The following is a 24752-nucleotide window of genomic DNA, read 5'->3' as shown; positions in this document are numbered from 1 at the left end:
TGGGATGGGATGGGAGGGTGCCGAGTTGGACGTTGAAGCGATGGCGTGTGAGGCGTACTGTGTATTACTACAGGGAGTGGTGAGTCTGTATATTTTCTAAAGGATGCATGGGGGAAGGGGGAAGATAACTAGTATGAGGATTTGTACATTATTCTGCACCGTCAAGATTTCATGTACCGACCCAGCACTTGTCTTGTCCTATGCACGACATTCAAATCGCCTCCAGAACTCCATCTATTGTTCCCCCCGTCATTGATACGCCTACATACTCGCAAACAATCCGTCATTACTCAGTAAGAATCAATTATTACCATTAAAAGACTGGTCTAATCCAAGTCTGTTCTACTCTATCCACCCACCCATTCATATTGGTACAGCCACCCCAATCCATGCAGTCTACATTCTCCTACCAGAAACTCAAAAACCATCCATCCCACCACTCTCTATTACAAAAGTCTATTCATGAGGAAGCAATGACCAACGACAAAGAGACCGAAAGACGGGGTATCTAGCTGCCGAAAAGCAAGAGGCCGTAAACAGATGGAAAGGGAAGAAAGTGGAGAATACAATCTCCGTTAGCAATAGCGCAACACTGGCTTGAATATTCAAACCCGAACATGTGTGCAAGAAGAAAAATGACGCCTGATGCAATGCAATGCATGCTAGTGATGATCAGAAGACGGGGACGTTTGCGGGGGTCCCGGAGGTTCGTTGGGGGGCGTTGCAGATTGTGCGTCGTCGGTCGGAAGAGGAGCTTGGTGACCAGTGGGCGGGAGAGGAGCTTGTTGACCAGTGGGCGGGAGGTGAGCCTGCTGATCAGTGGCCGGAGTAATGGCTTCCTGATCATTGCTCGGACCCTGAGCTTTTGGTTCAGGTGGAGAGAGAGGAAGAGCTTGTGCGGGGGTCGGGATACGAGGAGTTTGGTCCAAAACGCCGGACCCTCTGCTTCCCGTAACCAGAGTATCGCTCGATGGATCGGTGATGGCGCCTATTCGCTCGGCGAAGGTGAAGTCCGAAGCTGGAGGTTCATAGTCCGCCGCGACCATGATCGTCAGGGCATTACCCTTTATCCACCCGTGCAGCTTTTCGTGGGATTCGTGCAGGCGGCCACCGTACGAGACTCGAATTCGAGACACGGGGATCTGTGGATGAGGACCATGTTAGCAACGTTAGTCCGATACCGAACAGCTATATGTCCTCTATCCTGGTCAAGGGGAAGGAGAAGAGCTGGATCGAGAGCCACTTACCCCTATCTCCGCGCTCAACGCCGTTTTGATGACTCCAACCTTGTCGCCTTCCCTCACCGCGATTAAATAATCCTCTCCATTGGGGCTCACCCTACATCTCATCTGTACGACCTCCCCGAGCTCATCATCATCAGCCTGGACCACCGCCCTCCCTTTCCCCTTCCCCTCCACCTGGACAGCTTCTTCTTCTCGTTCCCCTTGGACCACCTCGTCGTCATCAGCCAGCCCCTTAGGCTCAAAGACGACCCAGTCCATCTCTTTACTAGCCCTGGCATCCCGAATCGCATATCGAAAACCTCTCTCATCATAAATGGCATGCCAAGCCTTCCCATTCGGACATGTGCAGCCAGCCGCATCCAGCAGGGTCTGTGCCTCTTGCACTCTCCCTCCTTGCAAATGGTTGATAATTTGCTTGTAGGTGGCCCATTTCTCCGGGTCGCCAGTGGTGGAGTGCGTTTCCCACCAGGCATTCCGTTCCAACTCCAGTTTCTGACGTGTCCAAGGGACGCTGCCCGGGTTGTGGCTAGACGTCGATGTGGGCTGGCTGTATGGATCTGGCAGCTTGCAGTGGTAGCCTTCGGGGAGGGCGACGAGCGGCCTGTTTGGGTGCGCGGCGGGATCACCGGGTGCTCCGAGAGGATGGGCGATTGGAGCAAGCAATTCGACAGAGGCGTTGCTTTCCTGGGAGGAGTCGTCGGCATTCTGATTTTGAATCTGGTTGTTGTTCGGAACGAGTGCCGGGCCAGCGACGGGCTTTGGCGTGCAGAAGCAATTCCCCTGTGACAATGTTAGGCGGGCAATTGCCTTCAAACTGCCCCGTTCCTTGTGTAAATATAGAGTTTCCGTAGGAACGGAACGTCTCGTAGGGTGTACATACCATGGTGGGCGTGTCCAGAGGGCTGCGGAAGCTTGCGCGGATCCAAACGTCAATCACACAGAGCGAGTGTCAACCGCCCGACTACAGGAAGTGCATGCATGAAAACTCGGGCAAAGCTGGGAGCATGAAGCAACGATACACGAGGTAGACGCGTCCAAAGAATAGTGTTATGGTGAGAGTTATGGAAGGGGGAAAGAGAGATATACGGAGTAAGTTTGAGGTACCTCGGAGGTAGGTGGAGCTGCCCGCGACTAGCTCAAGCTTCCGAGAATGGAAGTTGACCCACGCTGCAAGAGCTTCCAATTCACCTCGAACAGCCAGAGCCTTGCCACGGCTGCCACAACACGCAATCAATTGACCGAGAGAGCTCCAATTGGCAGACAGCTCCCGCAGCCGTGAAAGTCTCCGCAAGCAGCGCCCCGACGACGTGACAGACGGTGGCTACCACCTCACACATGGGCGACATCACATTGGCTCAAAGGTCGGCCCTAACCAGACCTCGTCACCATCCCCGCTCGAGGTGATGCGTCTTTATCCAGTCACACGGCATTGCACACCAAAGTTCAAGCACGAGCAAAAACGACGGATTTCTATTAGAGATTATTAGGTGGGATGGTGGTGCCCTAGCGGCCGCTTGAGTACAGGACCTGATAAGGTGTACGCAGGGTATCAAGGGGTATTGTGCAGCAAGCAATGACAGAACGCAGAAACGACAGCCGGTCCAAGACTTGGTATCAAAAGGAAACAAGAAACAAGTGCACAGTGGTATCAATCTAGACAAAGCAGCGGCCATAACCAGTGGACAGGCATGTCGTCCCCTCGGAGCTGTCAGTGCCGCAAAGCAGGACCGACAGAGAGCGAACGACGGGAGTTGGACAAACATGTCGAGCAAAAAGGGGTAGGAGAGGAGGAGCGTGCGTGGGCCGACATCCAGAAACCTGCGCCCGAACCTCGTAATGAGCCAAAGCGAGATTTGACATGCGTGGTCGTGTAGGCCGTCCGGTCAAACAAGTGAGCTGCGTTGTCTTTGCTTTTCCGTCATTCCATCATGGCTGTCGTGGATGAACGTTGGATCTTCCCACCAGACTTTACGCGGTGGCAGGGACCTGGGGGGTGCTTTTGGGAGCCTGCCCTACTGGGGCAGCTTCGGGGACAACATCGGCGGCGGTGACGGGCTCGACCACTGCGGAAGCAGCGGGAGTTTCCTCCTTCTTCTCTTCAACCTTGGCAGGCTCTGCGGCCGACTCCTCTTTGGGCTCAGCAGCTTCCTCGACCTTGGCGGGAGTGGCAGCGGCCTCCTTCTCCTTCTTAACCTTGCCAGCCTTGCTGGCATTGCGGAGAAGACTACCGAAGATGGAGCCTCGCTTTTGCTTGCCCTCAGCGGCAGGAGCAGGAGTCTCTTCTTTGGGAGCCTCGGCAGCCGGTTCAACAGGGGCAGCGGGGGCAGCAGGCTCAGCGGCGACAGCGGGAGCAGCAGCTTCATCAGCCTTGGCAGGCTCCTCAGCCTTGGGCAACTCAGGAGCCTTCTCGCCTGAAGGGGAGCGGACCTTCTCCTTGGCACTGCCAAGGAACTTGCCAAAAGAGAAGTGCTTCTCTTTGTGAGGAGTGGTAGCGGCAGGCTTGGTCTCCTCAGCCTTGGGTGCCTCGACGGTCGTCTCAGTAGTGGGCACAACAGGCGCAGCAGGAGTCTCGTCAGTCTTGGGGGCAGCGGGAGCAGCCTCGGTGTCCTTCGCAGGGGCAGGGGGAACAATCTCGGCCTCCTTCTTCTCGTGGGTCGGGCTCTTCAGCTTCTCGACAAAGTTGCCAAAGATAGAGGCGCGCTTGGCCGGCTTGGGCTTCTCTTCGACCTTCTTCTCCTCAGTCTTCTTCTCTTCCGCAGCAGGAACAACGGCAGGGGTGGCAGTCTCCTCAGCCTTGGTCTCTTCGGCGCTAGTGCCCTCAACAGGGGGAATAACGGGAGCAGTGGCCGCAACTGCAGTGGAGGCTAGTTCATGTCAGTCTCATCATCCTCTAACCCGGAAGTTGCACAACATACCCTCAGCAGGAGTGGCAGCGGCAGCCTCACCCTCTTTCTTGTCCTCAGCCTTCTCTTCAGGCTTCTCCTTCTTCTCCTCGACCTTCTCCTCGGCCTTGTCCTTCTTGCCGAGGAGACCGCCAAAGATGGAGGCACGCTTGCCGCGGGAGACGGAGCGGCTCTTGCTCTTGGCCTTCTTCTTCTTCTTGTCCTCGTCGGAAGAAGAGGAGCTGCTGGAGGAACCGGTACGGGCGGGACCGGCGGACGACTCGGCGGCGGGGGCGGCCTCGGTCTCACCGAGCTTCTCGGTAGCGTCAATGCTCTTCTTGGGGGCAGAAGCCGCGTTGGCGGCGGTGGCCGCTAGCGTAGCAGGCTTGCCTTCGCTTACAGTCAGCGTCTGTACGCAGCGGGAAGAAGCGAATGCATCCGAAAGCTTCGTTGGCGAAGCGACGTCAACATTAAACCTTGTACTTACCAATCTTAGCGAGCTCCTCCTTGTAGCCCTCGCTGGAGACAATGCTCTCCTTGGACGCCTTGGCCTCTTCAATGGCCTTCTCGAGGGCGACGAACCAACCATTGCGCTCCTTGGTGGTCTGGGCCTCGAATGCGTGCTTGTGGCCGTGGAGCTTGAAGTGGAAGACAACAGAGCCATCCTTGGCAAGGTCAGTGGCCTCGGACTGGGTTCTTGTTAGCAACGTCTGCCCATGGTAAATCTGTGTATATCCGGAGGGTGACATACGAGGTTGAGAACACCGGCAGGAGTAGACTTCTCATCGGCGTGCTTGACAAAGTAGAGCAGGCCCTTGCCGGTCTGGCTGGACCAAGCAGCGGTAGGGTGGGCGATCTCCGCCTTTTCGCCGCGAAGGTAATGGCTCAGGCTCTGGACGGACACAGCCTCGTCTCCGAGCCAGAAGTACCTCTTGGAAAAGCGGAAAGCGCTGTGTGGGGAATTAGCACCGCATTGATATGGCCATCTGCATTGCAAACTCACTTCTTCAGACCCGGTGCCTTGTAGCCGAGAGCACCGCTGCTTATAGGCTCGACAACCTCTTCCTCCTTCTTCTCCTCAGCCGGAGCAGCGGCGGCGGGAGCAGCAGCCTCTCCCTCCTCCTTGGCGGGCTCCTCGGCCTTTGCGGGCTCAACAGCGGGAGCCTCGACCTTATCGGCGGTGAGGGCCTCAGCCGGGGCTGGGGTAGGCTCAACGACACCGGCCTCGGTGGTAACCGGCTTCGTTTCTTCGGCAGACATGTTTGCAGGCGTGTGTGTTTGTGAGAATATGGTGTAGGAGCTGTAGGGTCGCGAGAAGCGGTGGATACGAGGTGAGGAGAGGAAAGGGGTATCAAAAGAGTCACGACGCTGGGTCGTGTATTACAATCAAGGTAGGAACAAATGAAGCAGGAGCTTCGAGAGGAAGAGCTGTGTTGGCTGGGTGTGGGGTTGCGCAAACAGCAACAGAGACAACGGCGGGCTCGCGTCTCAAAGGATGAGGCAAGCAGAGAGGCAAAGAGAGAGAAAGTGGTGTGAGAGGAAGGATTTCAAGGAGAGGAGGGAGAGAAAAGGCAGGAGAAAGGGCGCGCGGGCCAAGGGTCAGGAGCTTGGATGGCTAGGCGGACGGTTGCTGGTTGCTGGGGGCCCGGGCAGGGGTGCGGAAATTGGTGTGCACGGCAGGCGCGACCCCCCTTTTGGAGCCTTGTTATTGGGCAGAGCCGTAGTCCGTAGTGGCACTCGGTTTGTCGCTTGGACTTGTACTTATTATTATTTGTGTGTGCACAGCGAGTTGCACCCTGATTCGCTTTGGTTTTATTATGCACAGGCTCGTGGTGCTGAAACAGAATAATGATGGATGGGGAGACATGGCACGACCACGGCGACGAGCTGTCACAAGCCTTGAATTTCCGTGAAAGAATCAGCCCAGGGTGGCGGGGCGCGAGCGGCACTGATGGCGACAAACAACCCGGGCAGCATCTCTATCGCAGCACGAGAGGGGACAGGTCATGCGCACCCTCCTCTCCGCCAAAGAGCCTTCGATGCCCAGCACCCAGTGCTACCGCTGGAAGCAACTTCGCAACAGTTTTGAGCACGCGACTTGGGCCGAAGATTCTGACATTCTCGAATGCGTCTTCCTCATCAGTCCTGGGAGATGAATTCCGTCAATGCTGTGTTCTGTGTACCGTCGTCGTCGTGCCTGCACAACTCCAGCCCCTCCTGAGCTTCCTGCATCCATCTCCACCTGCTGGAGTTTTGAAGAGCTGGACGGTTGGACCCATCCATTTCACCTGGAACCTCATCGCCCCGCTAGCCGGATGCGGGAACACGACGGCGCCCAGGCTGGCTTGGCCTCGTCCAGCGAATCGCGTAGTTGATCGCCGCTCGTAACCAGCCAGGATGGCTTCCGGGGATTTATCAATCGAGCGCCCGGGCGCTTCATGTTTTCTTTGCATCATGTGATCCTGTGCTCCCTTCCAACCACCTGGGCACCCGCGGACGACTCTGCTGTCTGCTGGTTGCTGCTTGCTGCTCGCATCGCTGGAAGCAGATTGCGGTTGCAGATGCGGCTGACGCGTTGGCTTCGAGCTGTCATGAAAGTGAGACATAAAAGCAGTCTTGCCCCCCGACGATATGCGCCGATGCCGGCTGAATGATGATGCCTCTCCTTAACCACTCCCCAACAAACGGGTTCCCTCTTCCAAGTTCCAAGCTTCGAAAAAGGGGGCGCCTTCCGTCTTCATCCACCGACATTTCGCAAACGGCCGCAAGTCCCCACTTCTTCACAACTTCACAACCCGACAAAGAGGCGGCCCGTCCTCTGTGTGTCAATTCCAGTCGCCCTCGCATCCTCCCTACATGTACTTGCTAAATTTTCATCTTTTCTTGTATTTAACTGCATCATTTCCAAACACTGGTCTCAGATCCATATGACAACGTCCCCGCCAACATCATTGATCCTCCCTACAGATTTTCCTCACCGCCACACCTCCCCTCTAGTCGCCGCGCCGCCAAACCCTTGCATCCGTGTTTGAGGTTGAGTTGTGCACCATGTCTCTCGGCCCCAGCATAAAATCATTGATTAAGGAAAAGTTCCGGATCTGCACACCCTTCACAAACTGTGGGTCCGTGTTGTCCCTCGACCAGTTCAAACTCGCAAGTTTCGAAGCGTCTGCACGCCATCCTTTCGCCTGTCTGTCTTTTCTCAACGACCCAGCGAAAACAGGAAACCCCCTCGATAAATCTTCACCTCCGAAAGGACTTGCTCTAGACAGAGACGTAGGCCGCACCTCCCTTCCCGTCGTGGAAATCTGAATCAAAAATGGTCCCAACGAGTCAGCGACTCCCCTAGCGCGAGCCGGACACAAATTCTATTGCCGTTCGCAAACCCATCATTTTCGTTCCCACCTGCACCTGGGCATGCCCAGGTGTGCTGTCCACGATAGTAATCACGTGTTTTCACACCAACACATGCATACCTAGGTATCCTTCTAGAAACCTAGAATTGGTTCTGCATGTATTACGGCATTCACAGAAACACACGGTTGCGAGCACGCTCTGCGTTGCCACTGCCGTCTAATTAATTTCACCAGAGACCGCAGTACACTCCGTAGATGGGCTTGATGATTCAACTGTACCAGGCGGACAAAAAGTTGTAGCACCTCCATTGACTCTAAACGAGGAGGAGGTCAGTAATACCGTCTTCATAATCGTCCGTTGGCACAGTAATGTAATCAGGAGCCGTTGATCATCAATGGGTGCCTCAACCCAAGCCTTCAATGTCGTCGAAATAAGCTCATCCCGCATCCTCGTAGAAAAAGGAAGGTGCACCACCAACATCACCACCACCCTGCACACAGCAGCCTCGACGTCATTGCCCTGCCTCTCTCCCGGACCAGCATCTCACCTATGACTCCTTGATACCGTCCCTTTTCTCTTCCTCTCCATCTTCACCTCTACCCTCCACTCCGATCCTGGTGTCCCAGTGGCATACTAGACGCTGGATTCCCTGTCTGATTCCGCCTTTGCCGTCTCATGATCAAGGGCAGGTCATCACTATCACCGTCCTCAATCATCACCACATCCCGCTGCTGCTGCTGCTGCTGCCGCTGCTGCGGCTGCTGCTGAATCAACGAGGGCTGCGATACTGGCATCGGACGCGCTGGTTCGACAAAAGCTTGAAAGCTACTAGCCGTGCCGTACACGCTCCCCCGCGCAGACTTCTGAGTTGTATCCGCTACGTGGGAGTACGGATCAAGTGAAAACGTATGCTGGTTCGCTCGGGGAAGACTGGGGTTGAAGAAACCACTGGGATGTAATTCTGATTGAGAAGGTCGCTGATACCTCCCCTGAGACGGATCCAAGCCAGAAAGAAAAGAGCCGAGTCCTAGGTTTTCCTCAGCAGGCTGCCGCTCCCATGGAAATTGACCGAGGTAGGCGTACTCATTGGAATGCAAACTACTTCCGGCTACCATTGCCTGGGACGGTGCGGACTGTGGTTGACGGGCGTTACAGTGTTCAGCAGTATCCCAGAAGCGACTCCGAGTGAAAGGGTTCTTTCGTTTTAGTGCAAGTTGAGCTGCCTGGCTTCCACTCGCAGCGTCTTTTCGCTTCAATGACCGTGGTCGGTTCCGTATATCTGGAGAGTCGAGAGCGCGTTGAGAATTTGACGGTGAATCAGCATCGAGTGTTGCAAGGACACCAACAATCCGATCCCGCATGCGTTTCTCGTGCGCTTTCAATTCAGCTCCCCCATGCTTCATGGTGTTTATCCAGTTCTTTGTACGTTCGAGGTTTTCTTCTGCCACTGAGGGTATTTGAATTGACTCATCCAAGAGACCATCCAGGAGACGCTCTAACTCTTGAAGCTTCCGCAATGTCCGCTGGAATAGACCGGTCAACTCCTCCCTGAAATCAAGTGTCATCTGCCATAAGCTTCCATCACTCGGAGCTCGCTGGCGAGCGTACTCCAGGTCGCGGACCAGTTTACTCGACTTAAAACAGCTCGCCGTCAATCTCCTTTGCATCCTGTCTGCTTTTCCGTGGTGTCTTGTAAGCATCTCCCTCGGTATGCACAATAGCCTATTCGTTATTCTTCGCGATATCGTAGCTATGCGTGACTCGTTTTCTTCGAGATCAGCGCTGAGGGTCGAGGCATTGTGACCCGGTTGACTGTCAGCCGGTGGTGATGGAGGCACCTGGACAAACTGCAACTCTCCGGTCGAGTCAGGCAATAGTTCGACTTCACGGTATTCATCTCTGGAGATTGGGTTTTTGCAACGTCCAATCAGGTCGGCGTATTCAAGGATGGTATCCACATCATCGTCCGAATCGTACTGCAGACCCATGTTGAAGGTGTAATGATTCTGCGTCTCAACGTCAAAGTAGCCGTCCAGAGTAATCATGGACCCGCTTGGAGCGGAAGGCGTATGTGGCCTCGTCACGGTGGAGGGGGGATTCCTGACGGGCTCATCCTCCCCAGGAGGATGTTCGGTTGTTGACATGGCTAGCGGTCACGGAGGCTTGGTCCAAGGTTCGATTTCGGCGAGGGAGGTTGGTCTACTGTGTGGCCCAGCTCTTGCGATACGCGGTGGAATGAAGAGCCATCTAACAGAGCCTTTAGGGACACAACAATCGAAGTTAATTGATGATGCGCGAGAGGTGCTTGATGGAATAGAATAAATGCCAAGCAATGGGATACATGTATATCAGATGGTTCGAGCGAGTGACTGGAGAGCCGTGGTGAAGTGTGCCAGGAGTGCACATGTCTTCTGACGGGTGATGAATGCGAATCCTGCCGGGACATGTACGGCAGGTACGAGTCTGTCCAACCAGCAATTGTGACGATGAAAGGGGAAAGCAGTATGGGAACTATTACAAATCGATGGGACCTTTGGTAGATGTGGAGGTTTCGACTGCCTGTAAAGGAACGAGATGTTGTAGAGGGAAATGCGACTAATCAGGACGCAGCCTCGACATCCTTGTAGAATATGGGTACGTCATCGCTGCCCCTCCTCAGACTTCTCAACGCGTTTGAAGTACTCCGTGAAAAGTAGAGGGAATCCCAAGAGTTCAGTATTTGTAGGATGGATAGATGGTATGGTTTTACATCTTTCCTTTTGTCCCTATACCTGTAGCCATACACAGTCGGCCTCGGTACCCTCGCAATGTGTCGAACCTTCACTGTGGGGTAATTGTGGCGCAAAAGATCCAATTGTCTCAGACCGCTGCTAAGGTGCTCCCACGTAGGACATCAGAACCGTTTCTTACCATTGTCTCCGCATAGTGTGAGAAAACATTTATGCTGTGAGAAGCCGAACTAATAGTGAGAACGTTGGAGGGTTGTGTGCGCTTGAAAGTGGGTGTTTGTGCTAGGGCGTGCACAGCCACAGCGACAGGCCGTCGCAACCCTTGAGGTGTGCCCGGCCAGCTGACTCTCCTGGCAAGGGCAACTTCCTGCTGCCTTTCACTTTGCTCTTCTTCCCTCCTCACCGACTGTATTGCAACGCTATCGTTGACCACGATGGGGAGTCTCAACCCCCAGACGAAATACATTCTCCTCGTTGCACTTGCCCTGCTCGTGCTTCTTCCAGGAAAGGTTCACGCCTTCGGTGCAGGAAACATTGCATCCATCTCCAAGGTAGAGGGCAAGAACTGGCGTCATGGTGATATTGAAGACGTGCTGGCCACGGTCGCCTGCCTTCGTGGCCATAAATGGAACTCAATGATGATCAAGGTATTATTCGTTGAGACTTCTCCTGATCATCTGGCTCTGACCATTGAATAACAGCGTACTTACTTCGGAAACTGGCTTCGTGATTATAGCCAAGTATGAGCACCTGCATAGTCTGCGAATGTCATATGCTGATTGTTGAAGGCTGTGGACGTTGGTACCCTACAGCGAGTTCAGGCAAGTTTCGATGCTATGGCCGTGCTCCCGTTGCTAAGTTCTGCACCAAGGCCGAGACCATACGTGTGCTTATATGGATCCTGTCTTTCATGTCGTTTGGATATGCGACGAGGGAGTTCGAAGTCACTGCGGAAAGGCTCGGGGTGTACAGGCCCGAAGAGCACATTGGTACATCCGTTCAACTTATATACGAACTTTTTTCACTAACACTGCACAGATAATCCCGTAAGACACAAAATTTTGATCACTAAGAGATCCGGCAGCTTACAAGCCCCAGAAAGACTATGCAGACAACAAAGATGCCCGACAATATGACCCCCGCCTGCGTGGACCTGTGTCGGAAGAGGAACTCGCTATCGACCCTCACACCGGCATGAAAAACTACATCGCCAATGAACGCGGCGGCTGGGCAACCTCGAGCGGTTATGTGAAGTTCTCCTTCGCCCGTTCCATTCACTTTGGCCGAATGTATACGCATGGCCCATCCGGCCAACGTGGCCGTGACGAAGATCTTGCCGAAGCACTAAGATGTTTAGGTCAGGGGTTACATTGCCTTGAGGACTTTGGAGCTCACTCAAACTACGTGGAGCTTGTTCTCAGGGAGATGGGATATAGCAACGTGTTCCCGCACACGGGCGTTCAGACTCAGATCAATCTCCATGGCAAACAAGTGTACCCCTTGATTACTGGCACATTTGGCGGGGTCGACTTCCTCCACTCAGTGCTGGGTGAAGCAACGGATCACTTTACACAATCCGAAGTCGATCAGATGAACACGGCGCTATCTGACGCAGCCGGGATAACTGGAAATAAACAGCGCGGTGCGGGCCACTCTGGAAATCCGTGTAGTGCGCTTACAGATGCGTTAAGCAAGGTCCCTGGTACCGGCGGATTGATACAGGAAGCTCTCAATCTCCAAACCGCTTCAGACGCGCAGACTGCTTCCAACCGTGCAACAGCACATTCTGATGCCTACAGCAGCTCCCGAGCTGATACGCATGCACAGCCCATGACGTTCGACGCACCACCCGGAGCCGTTGGTGGCCCTCCAGGACCTGATATTCCGGGCACAAATACCGACCCTGCTACTATCATTCCCAAGATCATGCCAATCCTCGAGTTCAGAGACAAGGTGGTACGCAATATATCGGCCATCATCTCCAAGATCCCTGGCTTGGAGAAGATGATCGAGACCATCACGGAGCGTGTCACTCTATTCGTGCTGTCCTTGCTCGCACCTTTCATCATGCCAATCATTGCAGCTGTTTCGAAGCAGTTAAAGACCGGTTCTTCGGCCGTTCTTGAATCAGCGGCCAATCACCAGTTCGATGTATGGAACAACCCCCACGGCACCGATCCCACCCACTCCATGCTTTCCAAGGACCATTTCTCCAATATCCTAAATGAGCCAGCCGGGCATGTTGCCGCTGCAATACTGCAATACGTCGCTCCACGCATCGTCTACGCCTGGGACCATCCCGATGTACCAGTTGACCAAGTACTGAACGACGTAACGAGCGTGATGCACCATCCGGCCATCCGGGACAGCCGCAATGAAGCGCACAGGAACATGTTCGAGGTGGTGGAGAAGTGGGCTCGTAACTATCGCAAGCACGACCTCAATCACGCCCTCAGCTCCGAATCGGTCCGCGCAGGCAGAAACCACGAAGGACCGCAGGACCTCGGCGAGGGAACTATGAGCTACCACAGCCATGCAGGGCACTCGCAATCTCATTCCGGAGTAGGCCACCAGCACTCTGGCTCCGGCAGCGGAGGCGGACTCTTGGGCAATCTCACCGGCAATCTTCCCGGCGGCGTAGGCCACCAAGTCGGCAAAGTCTTCAACATCCTCGGAGGCAGTGGCGGTGGACACAGGACCCGCGAAGAAGTCGACTTCCGTCCCACCTCATCCGGAGACCCCTATCGACCCCCTCCGTCTCCCCAGCCCGCTTCAAACTGGGGATCTTTCCAACCCTATCAATCTGCCTATGCTGGAGTAGGCCAGGAGAACCAGGAACCATATCACGCTCCGCCGGAGTATAACTACGGCGATCCTGCGGCACAGGCACATGGGCATACATCGGGATATGGACATGGCGGCCATTATACCGGTGGTGGGGGCGTGGAGCCTGCGTATGCGGTGCCGACGGCTTATCAGCAGGGGTACGAGTATCACCAACCGCCTCCACAGCAGGGAGGGTATGGAGGCTATGGGGGAGGAGGAGGATATGACCAGGAACCGTCGGGTACAAGTGGGAGGAAATGGGGAGAGGGGGGTGGGAATTCGGCGTGGTAGGAAAGTGGAGGCGGAGAGTTGGAAGGAGCTCCTATGAGAAAGGTAGGAAATGTGCTTCTATACCGTGTCTTATGACTGCGTCTCAAATGAAAGACTCGAGTAATCATGACGAGCTCCATCTTACATATGAACTCCCTGAACAGCATACCGAAGCAAAGCATATCCCATCCCAGAAACCATCCCAAACCAAACGCCCAAAATGCAATTCCCCTTGCGCCCTTGCACCTCTACTTCCCCACCCCCTCTCCCTATTTCACAATCACAATCACCAGCACCAGCACAACAATCAAAACCAGAATAACACTCAAACTCCAATTCTCCCTCGCCTTCCTGCTAAACCTGTCCAACCGTCCCCTGGCGCGAACAAACTGCGCCGCATGTCTATCCACGCCCTCCTCGACGTCTTCCAGCAGTAACGCCTGCCCGTCTAGCTCGTCTCCAATCTGTAAAGAGAGCTCGCGCTGGCGGCTTATGGATTGGCTGAGCGTGTCGAGTTGGGCGTCCTGTTCTTCCAGGACGCGGGCGTGGTAGGCGTGGATCTGTTGGTTCGATAGATGGTCCTGAGAGGGGATGGCGTCGTCGTCTGCAGGGTTGTCGCGGTAAGGAAAGAGTTGGGAGCGGTTGGGATCCGCGGTGGAGTCGTCGTCGTCGTCGTCTCTGAAGCGGACGGATTTGGAGACTTGGCGGGGTTTCGTTTGGGAGCTGGTTGCTGGCGGGAGGGTCTGGGCGGCGGCGAAGTCTGCGGAGAGGCCGGGGTTGTTGGGGGTTTGCGTTGTCGTGCTGGATCCGGGGGAGGTGGGGGTGCCGGTGAATTGCGAGGTTAGGTCTGCGAGTTGGGAGCGGAGGCGGGGGAGTTGGGAGGATATGGAGCTGTGGTTTGGCTGTTAGTCGTATTTTGTGGTTTGGGGAGGAATAGAGAGTGAACATACTCATCCGGGACGTCTGCGATTTGCGACTCGAGGGATTCGATGCCTGAGCGTAGGGAGTCGAGGGAGCGGGATATCTGGACGTCTTGGGAGTTGGAGGGTAGATTCAGGGAAAGGGCGCGTTGGCGTTCTAGAAGAGAGAGTTTGATGTGGTCTGAGAGGAGGAATAGCTGCGGAGGGTTTGTGGTCGACATTGCTGGGTTCTGTGTTGTTCAGATGGATGTTAACAGGCAAAGGCGGAGTTCCTAAGGCCAGTGCTGGGCGAGTGACCGGAAGCGGCAGGAGCGAAGGCAAAAGGGCAAAGGGAGAATGGCGGAGGACAAAATACGGCTACGGTATTTACATGTAAAAGCACAGTACACAAGGACGCTGGGATGCTGCGATGAGACGTGCTGGTCCGCGAACGATGACGGCCGGATTGCGGGCGCTAACGAGAAGCGGAGAGGTGAGGCGCAGGTCAGATCACGTGATTATGAAGTGGCACAGCTTGCAACGAACATCGACGATTAATGCCATGCATGTCTATTCTGTACGACGTCCATGAGCTTGCCTTGTCCCGGGTCAGCCATGCACCGATACCTCACATTCCTCCCCTCCCACAAATCTATATAAACCCCGTCGTCGCTGAACCACCGGCCTTCGTCCTCACCATACTTTGACGACGATCCCGCCCTTCACTCCCTTTGGTGTCCCCTTCAGCATGTCCTCCGCATCCCAGCCCATACCTCCTCCAAACGATCGCCGCGGTTCACGCTCCTCCCGCTCCTCCAGCAATGCCGGTTTTCCAGAACCCATGAACAGCTCAGATATAGCTGCTTCCGAGTCGTCCGGCTTTGTCGTTGGAGGCCCGCCGGGCAGCCCCTCTCCTTTGGCTCTGCGAGCATCCACCTCACCCCACCGTCGAAAGAGCCGTGGTGCCAGGATCCCCCCCGATTTCCACCTACTCGACTACGTAAACACTCCAGACAGCAACCTCATCTGCCTCATCTGTCATTGCCCCTTCGACCGTCCCGTACGTCTTGCTTGCGAGCACTACTTCTGCCGTATTTGCCTCGACCATGCGTGGGATGCCCAGCCTGAGGGGTGCAAGACATGTCCGACATGCCGGCACAAGGTCGATGCAGATGAAGAGCCTTTGCCCGTACCTAAGATACTAGAGAGGATGCTGGACGAGCTGCTGGTCAGGTGTCCTAACTCCAAACTGGGCTGTCCCTGGGTCGAACAGCGCTCCAACCTGGAGAATCATGTTATGCTATACTGCGAATACGCGCTGGTCGAGTGCCCGGCGTCCGACTGTCGTTTACCGGTTTCACAGAAGGACTGCCACAAGGGCTGCTTACATTACAGTGTAAGCTGTGACAACTGTCACACCTCTCTGCTCAGGAAGGATCTAGAGGTAATTTACCGTGTTTCAAGTTGATGCAGGATGTTGCTAATTGCTTCTGTGCTAGGATCACCAGCGTGCTACTTGCCAGTTCCGCTTCGCTCCGTGTCCGCACTGTTCCGCTGAGCTGCTTCGCTTGGACCTGAACGCTCACATTAATGACGTGTGCCCGAAGGCTACTGTGCAATGCCCGGGCTCCATTGTGGGCTGCAAGTATAGTGCGGAGCGAGAGACAGTGGCAGAGCATGAGACTGCTTGTCCAATGGCTACAATGGCGCCTTTCTTCCGCGACCAACAAGCCCGGATTGAGAGGAACGAAGCTCGTTTCGAGCCGCTGGTACGGAAGGTCGGCATCTTGGAAGATGGTCTTTCCAACATTACGAACATGCTGTATCCGGCCAACGCCAACGACTCCTCCTTCCCAGTCACCAATCCTCTGGATTCCAACAACCCCGACGCTTTCCCTCCTGCGCCCCTTATGCCGACACCCGACTTCCGCTTACCACCAGCATCATTCCCCCCTGCCCCACACAATAACGACCAGTCTCACTCCCAGCCTCCTTTTGACTCACAAATCCACCACCTCCTCACGCTTCACGACTCGCTCCGCGACGAGCTGTCCCGCGTCGCCAGCGCACTCAGCGAACTCGAAGGCCGCACCAGCATGATGATTATGAACGAGAACCAACGCGTCAAAGAAGAAATGCTGCATACCAATGCCGCCATCAACGGAATGCGCGTCCAGTTGCACTGGCTCATGAGCGCGACGCTGCACCAGCGTACCTCGGCGTCGGCAAGCAGTTCGGCGACAAGGGCCGGTGGTAGTGCAAGTGCGAGCGGGAGTGGCCGGAGTAGTGCAAGTGGTACGCCAACGACTGGTGGTGCGACGATGCGCGGGCCGGCGGTGGGCATGCCACCGCTGAGGAGGTTGAGCGATTCGATTAGGCAGGATACGAAGTTGTAATGAGGTAATCGCCATTCGATATGACTTATGATTATGGGCTTTCTTTTTCACTGAAAATGGCTGAAAAAAAGCTGGGTTCCGACAAAGGCTTTATCGATTGCCCCTTGCGGCGGCGTTTCAGGAATATTTTATTTCATGCGGTTCCATGGATATACCCCTTTTGTTCTGGTTTGGGATGGATTCGCCGATCATGGCTAGGGAAATGCAAGGACAGCGAGGAATGGGGAAGCAGTGAGCTTCGATTCAAAAGTGTTTTCGAAGTTGGGGCGGACACATATTTAGGGCGAGTAGAGCAGCTAGCCGGCTTGGAGTGCTATGGAGGGCTTAGGTGGGGGTTGAAAGGGGAGATTAGACAGTGAATAGATGAATAAGTGAAATGGATTCGGTCTTTGATCGATACCGTTATACGTATCCAAAAAGTATGCGTATCCAGTTGTCGAGAATCAGGTCTTAGTCACTGTTGTATCTGGAGGGTAGGAGCCTTTGCTGCCCTTTTGATGCACATATTTCATCCCAATATACCTACCAAGCTTTCGTAGCGGCTCTCTTCTCGTACTGTCAACGACGGATTGACTATTCCTTGGAAAATTCTTCACTGCTTAAAATGTATATTCACGAAAATATATACAATTCCTCTTCTGGTAATGCATCCGGTGGTACATCCCGCCACCCGGCCTCCCCGGCAATCCCATCCAAGGCACCACAGCAACCAGATCGCGCATGAGTCCTTCCTCTTATGATATGGCTCCTTCAAACTCTCAAACGGGAGGCTCAGCCAGTGCCGGAAGCGAAATGCGGACCGCCGCGAACCGTCGGTAGCAGAGCAGCTGCCGTGTTCCATTCATCGGCCTTGATTGGGCCCTGCTTATGCATATCGGAGCTATATAAACGGTCGGGACGTTGCCCTCCACAAAAAGAACAGATATTGTGAGGGGCAGGTTGGTGGGCCAAGCCGGCCACGAATATGGCCAGGGGTTTTTCGCTCCATACGAATTTGTATAGTAACTACTAAAACTACGCATTTCGCCCGCCTACACGCTATATAACCTCGCCGCCAACCTAGAAAGTAAGCAGTTTAAGTCCTGCAACCGTTAAAATTATAGGCAAAAAGAAAAGCGCTAAAAATGCTATAAAATCTGCTACTAAATTAATCCTAAAACTGCTAAAGCCCTATCCGCCGCGCCCTCTCTAGAGGCACCTAAAACGCTTAATCTTATAGCAGAGCTATCTACTAGCTTAAAGGCTAGTTATATACTAAAGCTAGAGGTTTAATTAGATAATATAAAGGAGCTGTACAGTATATAGAAACTAGTAGAGATAGAGTTATACAACTAGGATAAGTTTAGTAGCATCTATATAAACCTAGTATCTAAACACTAGGTAGCAGGTTTCTAGCGCCTAAAGCCTCTGTATACTGTATAGAAAAGTAGAAAGAGTAGAAAAGTAGAGCTTAGTAGCTCTATAATGTGAGTGGCAAGCGAGCTGATCAGGCAAGTGAGCTGATCACTCTGCCAAGGTTACACCTCTCTCAATCACTCATCTCAATGTCTCAACAACCAGATCTTGAATCGTTCCCTCGTGAGGATAGGATTATCCTTGCCATCAAAGCTATGAAATCCGACATGTCATTAAGCCAGCGACATGCTGCTACTCTCTATAGCATTCCTCAAAGCACGCTTAGTAGCCGATGCTCCGGAACAGCTGCTCAACATGATATCTATCCTAACTCATCGAAGCTCACCAAGCATGAGGAGAAGACAATAGTCTAGTATATAAGGAAGCTTGATGCACAAGGATCTACCTCTATGCTCAGCGACATATATGATATGGCTAATCAGCTGCTGGCTGCACGTGGTGGTGGGAACGCTGGAGACAAATGGGCTAGGAACCTTGTCCGCTGCAAACCTGAGATCAAATCTCAGATAACCAGACTTCGTGATCATCAAAGAGTTAAGTGCAGTGATCCAGCTATTATTGGTCCCTGGTTTGACCTTGTACGCAATACCAAAGCCAAGTACAGCATCCTGGATGAAGATACTTACAACTTCGATGAGACTGGCTTCCAGATGGGTGTTGGAGGGTCAGTAAAGGTGGTAACAGCGTCTGAGAGGTGACTGAAACCACTGCAGGTTCAACCTGGGGACCATGAGTGGGCAACATTGATTGCTGCTATCAATGCCAGGGGCTGGCCACTCCCACCCTTTCTGATCTTCAAGGCAAAGCACCACGACCAAGCCTAGTACCATAATCCTAAGGGCTGGAGGATAGGTGTCAGTGATAATAGCTGGACAACAAATGAGCTTGGTTTGGCCTGGTTACAGCACTTTATCAAGCATACTCAGGCTCAGATAGTAGGCAGTCACAGGCTGCTGATTCTTGATGGCTATGAGAGCCATAAGTCACCTGCTTTCCAGGAATTGTGTAAGGAGAATAAGATTATCACCCTTTGCATGCCTCCACATGCCTCCCATATCCTACAGCCGCTTGATATAGGATGTTTTGCTCCCTTAAAGCAAGCATACAAGAAGGAGATCAATGTCTTGGCAAACTGCTACATCAACCATATCGACAAAAAAGCCTTCTTAACTGCCTTTTCTGGGGCTTTTGACAAGGCTTTTTCAGAGAAAAACATTATATCAAGCTTCAGAGCAACTGGTTTAGTTCTACAAAGTCCAGAGGTGGTACTATCAAAACTTGAAGTGAAGCCTCGTACGCCATCACCAGCTTTACCAGGCCCTGTCTGGCAACCCAAAACACCAAGCAATGTAGTTGAGATAGATGCTCAATCAACGCTTATCTTTAACCGGATTCGAAGATACCGGAGCTCCTCACCAGCATCAATTATTGAGATGGTGAGGCAGTTAAAAAAAAGGGCAGAATTGATAGCATATTCGTAGGTGTTAATGGCTGCCAGGATCACGAAACTTGAGCTAGCCTGCTAGGCAGCTTCTAAATGTAAAAAGCATAAGAAGAAGCGGATTCAAAAAGGAGGGACCCTATCACAGGCAGAAGCAGAGGCGATAGTAGCTCAGAAGAATGCTGAGGCTCAGCTTGAGGCAGAGAGGCGTGAGGAGAGAGAGGAAGCAGGTGTTGGTATATAGGGTATTCGACACTGTAAGACATGTGGTGAGCTAGGGCACAACAAGCGTATATGCAAAAAGATGCAGTAGATGTAGAGAATTAATTTGAGCTATTGTAAGCTGCAATAGCTTGTTGTAACGTTGAGATATTTAGATTTGGAGGTAGAGCACTGTATTTAGTGATCAGCTCGCTTGCCTGATCAGCTCGCTTGCCACTCACGTTAGTTAACAAAGATAATTTTAAGCAGATAGAGAAGCTTGTTAGTTACTTTATAGTCTCTATAAAAGCGCTTGTTTTTGTTAAGATATAGATAGATCTATTAAGCACCTCTAATACTAGTAATAAAGATAAGAGCTCTAAGGACTTAAAGGAAATATCTAACAGAGAACCTTTGCTAAAGAAGCTACCTATACCTAAGGACAAAATAGTTAAACAGAAGAGGGCAATTACTACAACTATAAAGATAGAGAAAGAGCTTAAAACTTAGCTTGCTGCAGAGCCTTGTACTACTTAGTCTTTCACCTTTTAGTTAGTTATAAAACATGCCTGTAAATTAGGTATAAGATGCCTAAACAAGGGCATTGTTTATATTACATATATAGGCAACTACCTTACTATCTAGCTAGTAATTATAAAGCTCTAGGATAAGGTAATTTAAAGAGGGAAAGCTACTATACATCTCCCTCCTCTAGAGATCTTAGAGTAGCTAGTTATGTTAGATAGAATTAACAGTAAGAGCGCCCATTAGCAGGTAAAGATGTAGAGATCTTAGGATACCTAAGAGGCTTAAGAAGGAGATAAACCTGTTACTCCTACGCCTCCTGCAGTAGTAGTTTAAACGCTAAGAACTGCTTCTGTAGCTGCTGCAGGTTTAAGCATATCTAATGTAGTTTCTCTTATACAGATAGGTTAAAACTAGCAGGAAACTTACCTTACTCCTTACTATCTACAGATATACTACCCTCTGCTATATCTGCAGTAAATAATAGGCTACCTGCTAGTCCTTCTATAGGCATTATAGCAGCTATCTTAAGCTTCTCTTCTACCTATGCAGATACTAACTGTTTTAAACGCTGCTGTACTTTCTCTGCTGCTAAAGTCTTTACTACTAAAATATAACCTATAAACTTCTACTCCTTAGGCTTATATAGATAGGCAAGTGTTAGATACTATATATAGATATAATAACAGAGAGTTTCTGCCTATAACTCTGCTAAAATTTAGGCCTCTTATACGCGGCAAAAGGGTAGAAATTGCAGGTTTATCTCTATCTGCAATCCTATCTTTAAGCCCTATAAAATCTAATAAAGAGGAGCTTAAAATAAGCGCCTTTTTAAGTATATCTCTAAGAGGAGCCCTTATCTTATACTTAAGATTAAAGAGCTGCAGATACTGCTAGTAGATAAATAGAAGTTTATATAGAAAACTCTTACCTAGGAGCTTATAAAGAAGGACTATAGAGTAGTTATCTTCTAGGCAATTAGGGTTATAATAGGCCTAGTACTTCTAATAAGTAACTATCTAGATAACTTCTAGAAACAATAGATAGCTACTAAGAGGCTTAAAAAGATAGGTTCTAAGGAAGGCTTTTAGGCAGGTAGAAACTCTATATATTGCTTAGCTATCTATATAATTATACTCTTTCTAAAATAAGCTACTACAGTATTTAAATAAAGCTCTAATCTCTCTAAACAAGATGCTAGAAACTCTCTAAAATCTCTATATAGTATAACCTCCATGCAGTGCCATTTTACATACACTTTTAGCTTATAAAAAGATTGCTTAATTAGGTTAAAATTAGGTAAGTATAGAGACAGGTATTTAACCCTACAACCTGCAGTTTCTATAAGCTTTTAAATATATAGATTCTAATAAATAGATACATTATCTATAACTATAACTAATTGTAGCTGCAGGTAGGGTTAGCAGAGAGGTAGAACCTTATATTTTAGCTAGTTGTAAAATATATCTCTAGTAATAAATCCTTAGTATAGCAGATAGCTAGGAAGGTAGCTATTTATAGTATACACTAGCAGAAAGCTTTATTGCTTTTTATGCTTTAATTCCTATACGCCTAGGGCAGGCTTACCTACTAAAGACTATCTGTATTTATAATCTATTATCCTAGAGTTGCAGGCTAACTTATCTATAAATATAAACTGCTCTGCCATATAACTACGTATACAAGCAAGCTACTTAGCTTAGAGAGGCAGGCTCTGTTATATAGCCCTCTTCTCTATTACCTTTTTACTCTATCTCTAGCAGTAGAAGACTTAGCAGATAGTCCTTTTAGAAACTACTATACTAAATTTATTAAACAGGAACTATCTTATTTTATTAAAATACGCGTTAAGCTTCTCTCAAAGCTATAGAAACAGGGCCTTTAAACGCCTGTAAGTAAGGGTATCTAAAATAGTGCTAAAGAAACTTACATCTTCTATCTAGGGTGCTATCTTTAGTTAACTACTAGGGCGCGTAGGAAGATCTACTAAGCCGTAGTAAGATAGATTATATCTCTATCTGCGCAGCGTACGCTCTGCAATACTAAGAACCTTATATATATCGCAATTAGAAAGTCTACTGTTAAATAGATTAAGTGCGCGGCGCTAAACAGTAGGTAGAAACTAAATAATTGTACAGGCGGCATTGTAGGTAGCGAATTCGTAACTGCGACTCTATACGATTGTCCTAAATAGGAAATCTTATAGAAATCTGCAGCCTTAAGCAGCCTTAAGAGGTAGATCGCGTTATTTCGTACGTTGGCGGGCAAAATGCGTAGTTTTAGTGGTTACTATACAAATTCGTATAGAGCGAAAAACCCCTGGCTATATTCGTGGCCGGCTTGGCCAACCAACCTGCCCCTCACAATAGTCATGTTTCATATGTAAACTCGTCGCTCGCTACTGCTGCTTCACCACATCTCTTCACACCTCGAGCGCGATCCGACCCTCCTCGCTGCGGAGCCGCAATTTCAAAGTTCGCTTTCTCACGATTGGGATTTGAACGAAATAATAACTATTTCGGAAAGAACCGCTCCTTCACCGCCGCAGCTCGACCCTGTACCATTTCTCGAAAAAGACGCAATTGAAGTGTAGTCAATTCAGCAAACAACGGAGTCCACAAGAGAAGAGATTGATTGAGAAGAGTATCAAACCGAAACAAAATGATGCCTCCAGAATCCCATGAAGACGTCCTCACAAATCCCATTACCACCAGCGAAAACACTACCCTCAAGGATGATTCAATCGTCACTAGTACTACCACCACTCCCTCTCCTCCGCCCCGGCCCGACCAAGACCTCCCCATTCACCTCGACACCACCTCCCTCCCAGCCACCTTCCTCTCGACCTGGACCGCCAACCCCGATCCCACCGCCCTACCCTTCCCGCGCTCCTCCCCACCCTTTCCCCTCACGCCCATCGACTGGCAGCAACTCGCCCTCCCCGACTCGCAATTCACCCCGCACACGTGGTCGAACCTGCAGCACCTCATCAGCACGGGGCAACTCGACGAACTCAAGCGGTGGCCCTCGCGCCTAAAAGCCTACCTAGCCTGGTACGCGCACGTCAAATCCCTCTACGGCTCCATCACCAACTACATTCTCTCGCAGCGCCTGGGCTGGCACCCTTCCCCCGAAGCCGAGAAGGAAGGACGCCTCGTGTTCGACACGCAGGGCCGCACGGCGCCGTTCGCGGATCGCCGCGACTTCGCCATCCTCAGGAATGACTGGGGGTATGCGGTCGATCCGGAGAGTATCCTGCATGTGGTTGTGTGGTCGAAGATTCGGCTTCCTATTCATGCTACGACCGGGGGGTTGACGGATGAGGGCGCGGGGATTGTGGAGGCGTTTGTGAGGAGGGAGTTTAGGGAGAGGGTTGGGGAGGGGGAGGGGAGGGAGGGGGAGAGGGTGCTGTGGTTTCGGAATCCGACGAATTTGCAGAGTGTGAGGAGTTTGGAGCATGTGCATGTTTTGATTAGGGGCGTGACGGAGGAGGAGGCGGAGAGGTGGGGGTGGTTGGGTTGACGGGTGCTGGTGGATTGGGAGTAGGACTGGAAATGGGAAGGGCGGTTGGTGGGAGGTGGAGGGAAGAGGGAGGAGGGAATTGGAACATGGAATGTCAGGGAAGGAGAGTATCGAGGAACTAAGTATGGAAATGGTTTTCTATTGTATGAAGGGGTTTCGGTTGCGGTAATATCAACAGGGAGACCGCATCGTGTAAGTAATCGCGCATAGAGTTGCAACCCTTCAAATGATAGATCAAAGAATGGTAGGCTCAATTTCTCTGTCTTTTCTGCTCCCATCTATCTGTATCTTGCATGTTGTGCAGAATAGGATGTTTAGGCATCTTAACGTGCACTCTCTGTTGCAGGTGCACTTCGCTTCGGCTTCCAGCGAAGTAGCCAATTAGCTCGAGATATAGTTTAGTAAACCACCCTCTAACTATATATCAACTCGATACATGCTCCGACGGTTCGGCCCTGAATCTTTCCTCAAGATGTCCCATCTGCATTCCATAGTTCAGCCACGTCGCTCCCGCTCAAAGAAAGCAACATAGTAGAGGTGAATCCAGCTCTATTCACGCACAAATTGGCAAACATTGGCAAAGTCCTACATTAACGTCGTCGTTAACTGTTGGATTACGAGGGTACATATCACATGACCAGCACAGCCACTCCGCTATCTAGGTATGTCTGTGGCTCAGCGCCGAACGACATAGGTCGGTATTAATAAACTGAATCCGGTGAACAGCATGATTTCCCTACATCCCAAGACTTACCGGCCCCCATTGCGCAAGACTCATGGACCGGTAGAATACGAACATAGATGTATTTGTAACAGATCATCTTACCTTTCAACAGGGATTTCCCATACTCCGATGCCTAGAGCTGAACCCTCTATGACACCTGCTGACACTGCTTTAGGAGACGATTCAGCTCCTATGATGAAGGCCAAGGAGCGGAAATTCAGCTTCGGGGGTATTGGCAAACATCTTGACGGTTCGAGAATACGAAGTACGAGCCCTAGGAGTCTTGGGAAAATTGCAGCATGGCCAAGATGCCGTCAGCC

The 24752-nt window shown here is 51.5% G+C and overlaps 7 protein-coding genes across 7 annotated transcripts; 3 read left to right on the top strand and 4 right to left on the bottom strand.

The window, feature by feature from the left end:
- Positions 1-306: 306 nt before the first annotated feature.
- Positions 307-2521, bottom strand: EI97DRAFT_430551 (uncharacterized protein). The gene is made up of 3 exons (XM_033797724.1): positions 2125-2521; positions 1248-2024; positions 307-1142 (listed from the first exon to the last, which is right to left on the bottom strand). The coding sequence occupies exons 1-3, from the start codon at positions 2125-2127 to the stop codon at positions 663-665; spliced, it is 1260 nt and encodes a 419-aa protein (XP_033657024.1). The 5' UTR covers positions 2128-2521; the 3' UTR covers positions 307-662.
- Positions 2522-3109: 588 nt separating this feature from the next.
- EI97DRAFT_177741 (uncharacterized protein) lies at positions 3110-5503 on the bottom strand. The gene is made up of 6 exons (XM_033793478.1): positions 5130-5503; positions 4878-5076; positions 4614-4815; positions 4332-4516; positions 4190-4259; positions 3110-4108 (listed from the first exon to the last, which is right to left on the bottom strand). Exons 1-6 carry the CDS (start codon positions 5384-5386, stop codon positions 3213-3215), a joined length of 1809 nt encoding a protein of 602 aa, XP_033657023.1. The 5' UTR covers positions 5387-5503; the 3' UTR covers positions 3110-3212.
- Positions 5504-8079: 2576 nt separating this feature from the next.
- On the bottom strand, positions 8080-9627 carry EI97DRAFT_455722 (uncharacterized protein; the record flags this gene model as incomplete). The annotated part of the gene is made up of 1 exon (XM_033800672.1): positions 8080-9627. The coding sequence occupies one exon, from the start codon at positions 9625-9627 to the stop codon at positions 8080-8082; it is 1548 nt and encodes a 515-aa protein (XP_033657022.1).
- A 1166-nt stretch (positions 9628-10793) lies between these two features.
- Positions 10794-13438, top strand: EI97DRAFT_430547 (Het-C-domain-containing protein). Its single transcript, XM_033797723.1, has 6 exons — positions 10794-10859; positions 10914-10952; positions 11001-11033; positions 11084-11201; positions 11251-11258; positions 11311-13438. Exons 1-6 carry the CDS (start codon positions 10848-10850, stop codon positions 13327-13329), a joined length of 2229 nt encoding a protein of 742 aa, XP_033657021.1. The 5' UTR covers positions 10794-10847; the 3' UTR covers positions 13330-13438.
- A 15-nt stretch (positions 13439-13453) lies between these two features.
- Positions 13454-14661, bottom strand: EI97DRAFT_177631 (uncharacterized protein). Its single transcript, XM_033793477.1, has 2 exons — positions 14259-14661; positions 13454-14199 (listed from the first exon to the last, which is right to left on the bottom strand). The coding sequence occupies exons 1-2, from the start codon at positions 14447-14449 to the stop codon at positions 13578-13580; spliced, it is 813 nt and encodes a 270-aa protein (XP_033657020.1). The 5' UTR covers positions 14450-14661; the 3' UTR covers positions 13454-13577.
- A 127-nt stretch (positions 14662-14788) lies between these two features.
- On the top strand, positions 14789-16990 carry EI97DRAFT_392397 (uncharacterized protein). Its single transcript, XM_033796257.1, has 2 exons — positions 14789-15651; positions 15707-16990. The coding sequence occupies exons 1-2, from the start codon at positions 14956-14958 to the stop codon at positions 16601-16603; spliced, it is 1593 nt and encodes a 530-aa protein (XP_033657019.1). The 5' UTR covers positions 14789-14955; the 3' UTR covers positions 16604-16990.
- A 5569-nt stretch (positions 16991-22559) lies between these two features.
- EI97DRAFT_464735 (uncharacterized protein) lies at positions 22560-24010 on the top strand. Its single transcript, XM_033801433.1, has one exon. It carries the CDS (start codon positions 22848-22850, stop codon positions 23706-23708), a length of 861 nt encoding a protein of 286 aa, XP_033657018.1. The 5' UTR covers positions 22560-22847; the 3' UTR covers positions 23709-24010.
- Positions 24011-24752: the final 742 nt, after the last annotated feature.

This window comes from Westerdykella ornata (genome assembly GCF_010094085.1).
Source record: "Westerdykella ornata strain CBS 379.55 unplaced genomic scaffold EI97scaffold_3, whole genome shotgun sequence".
NCBI lineage: Eukaryota > Fungi > Ascomycota > Dothideomycetes > Pleosporales > Sporormiaceae > Westerdykella > Westerdykella ornata.
The sequence above is the reverse complement of the archived record's forward strand: the minus strand, read 5'-3'. Positions and strand labels throughout refer to the sequence as shown.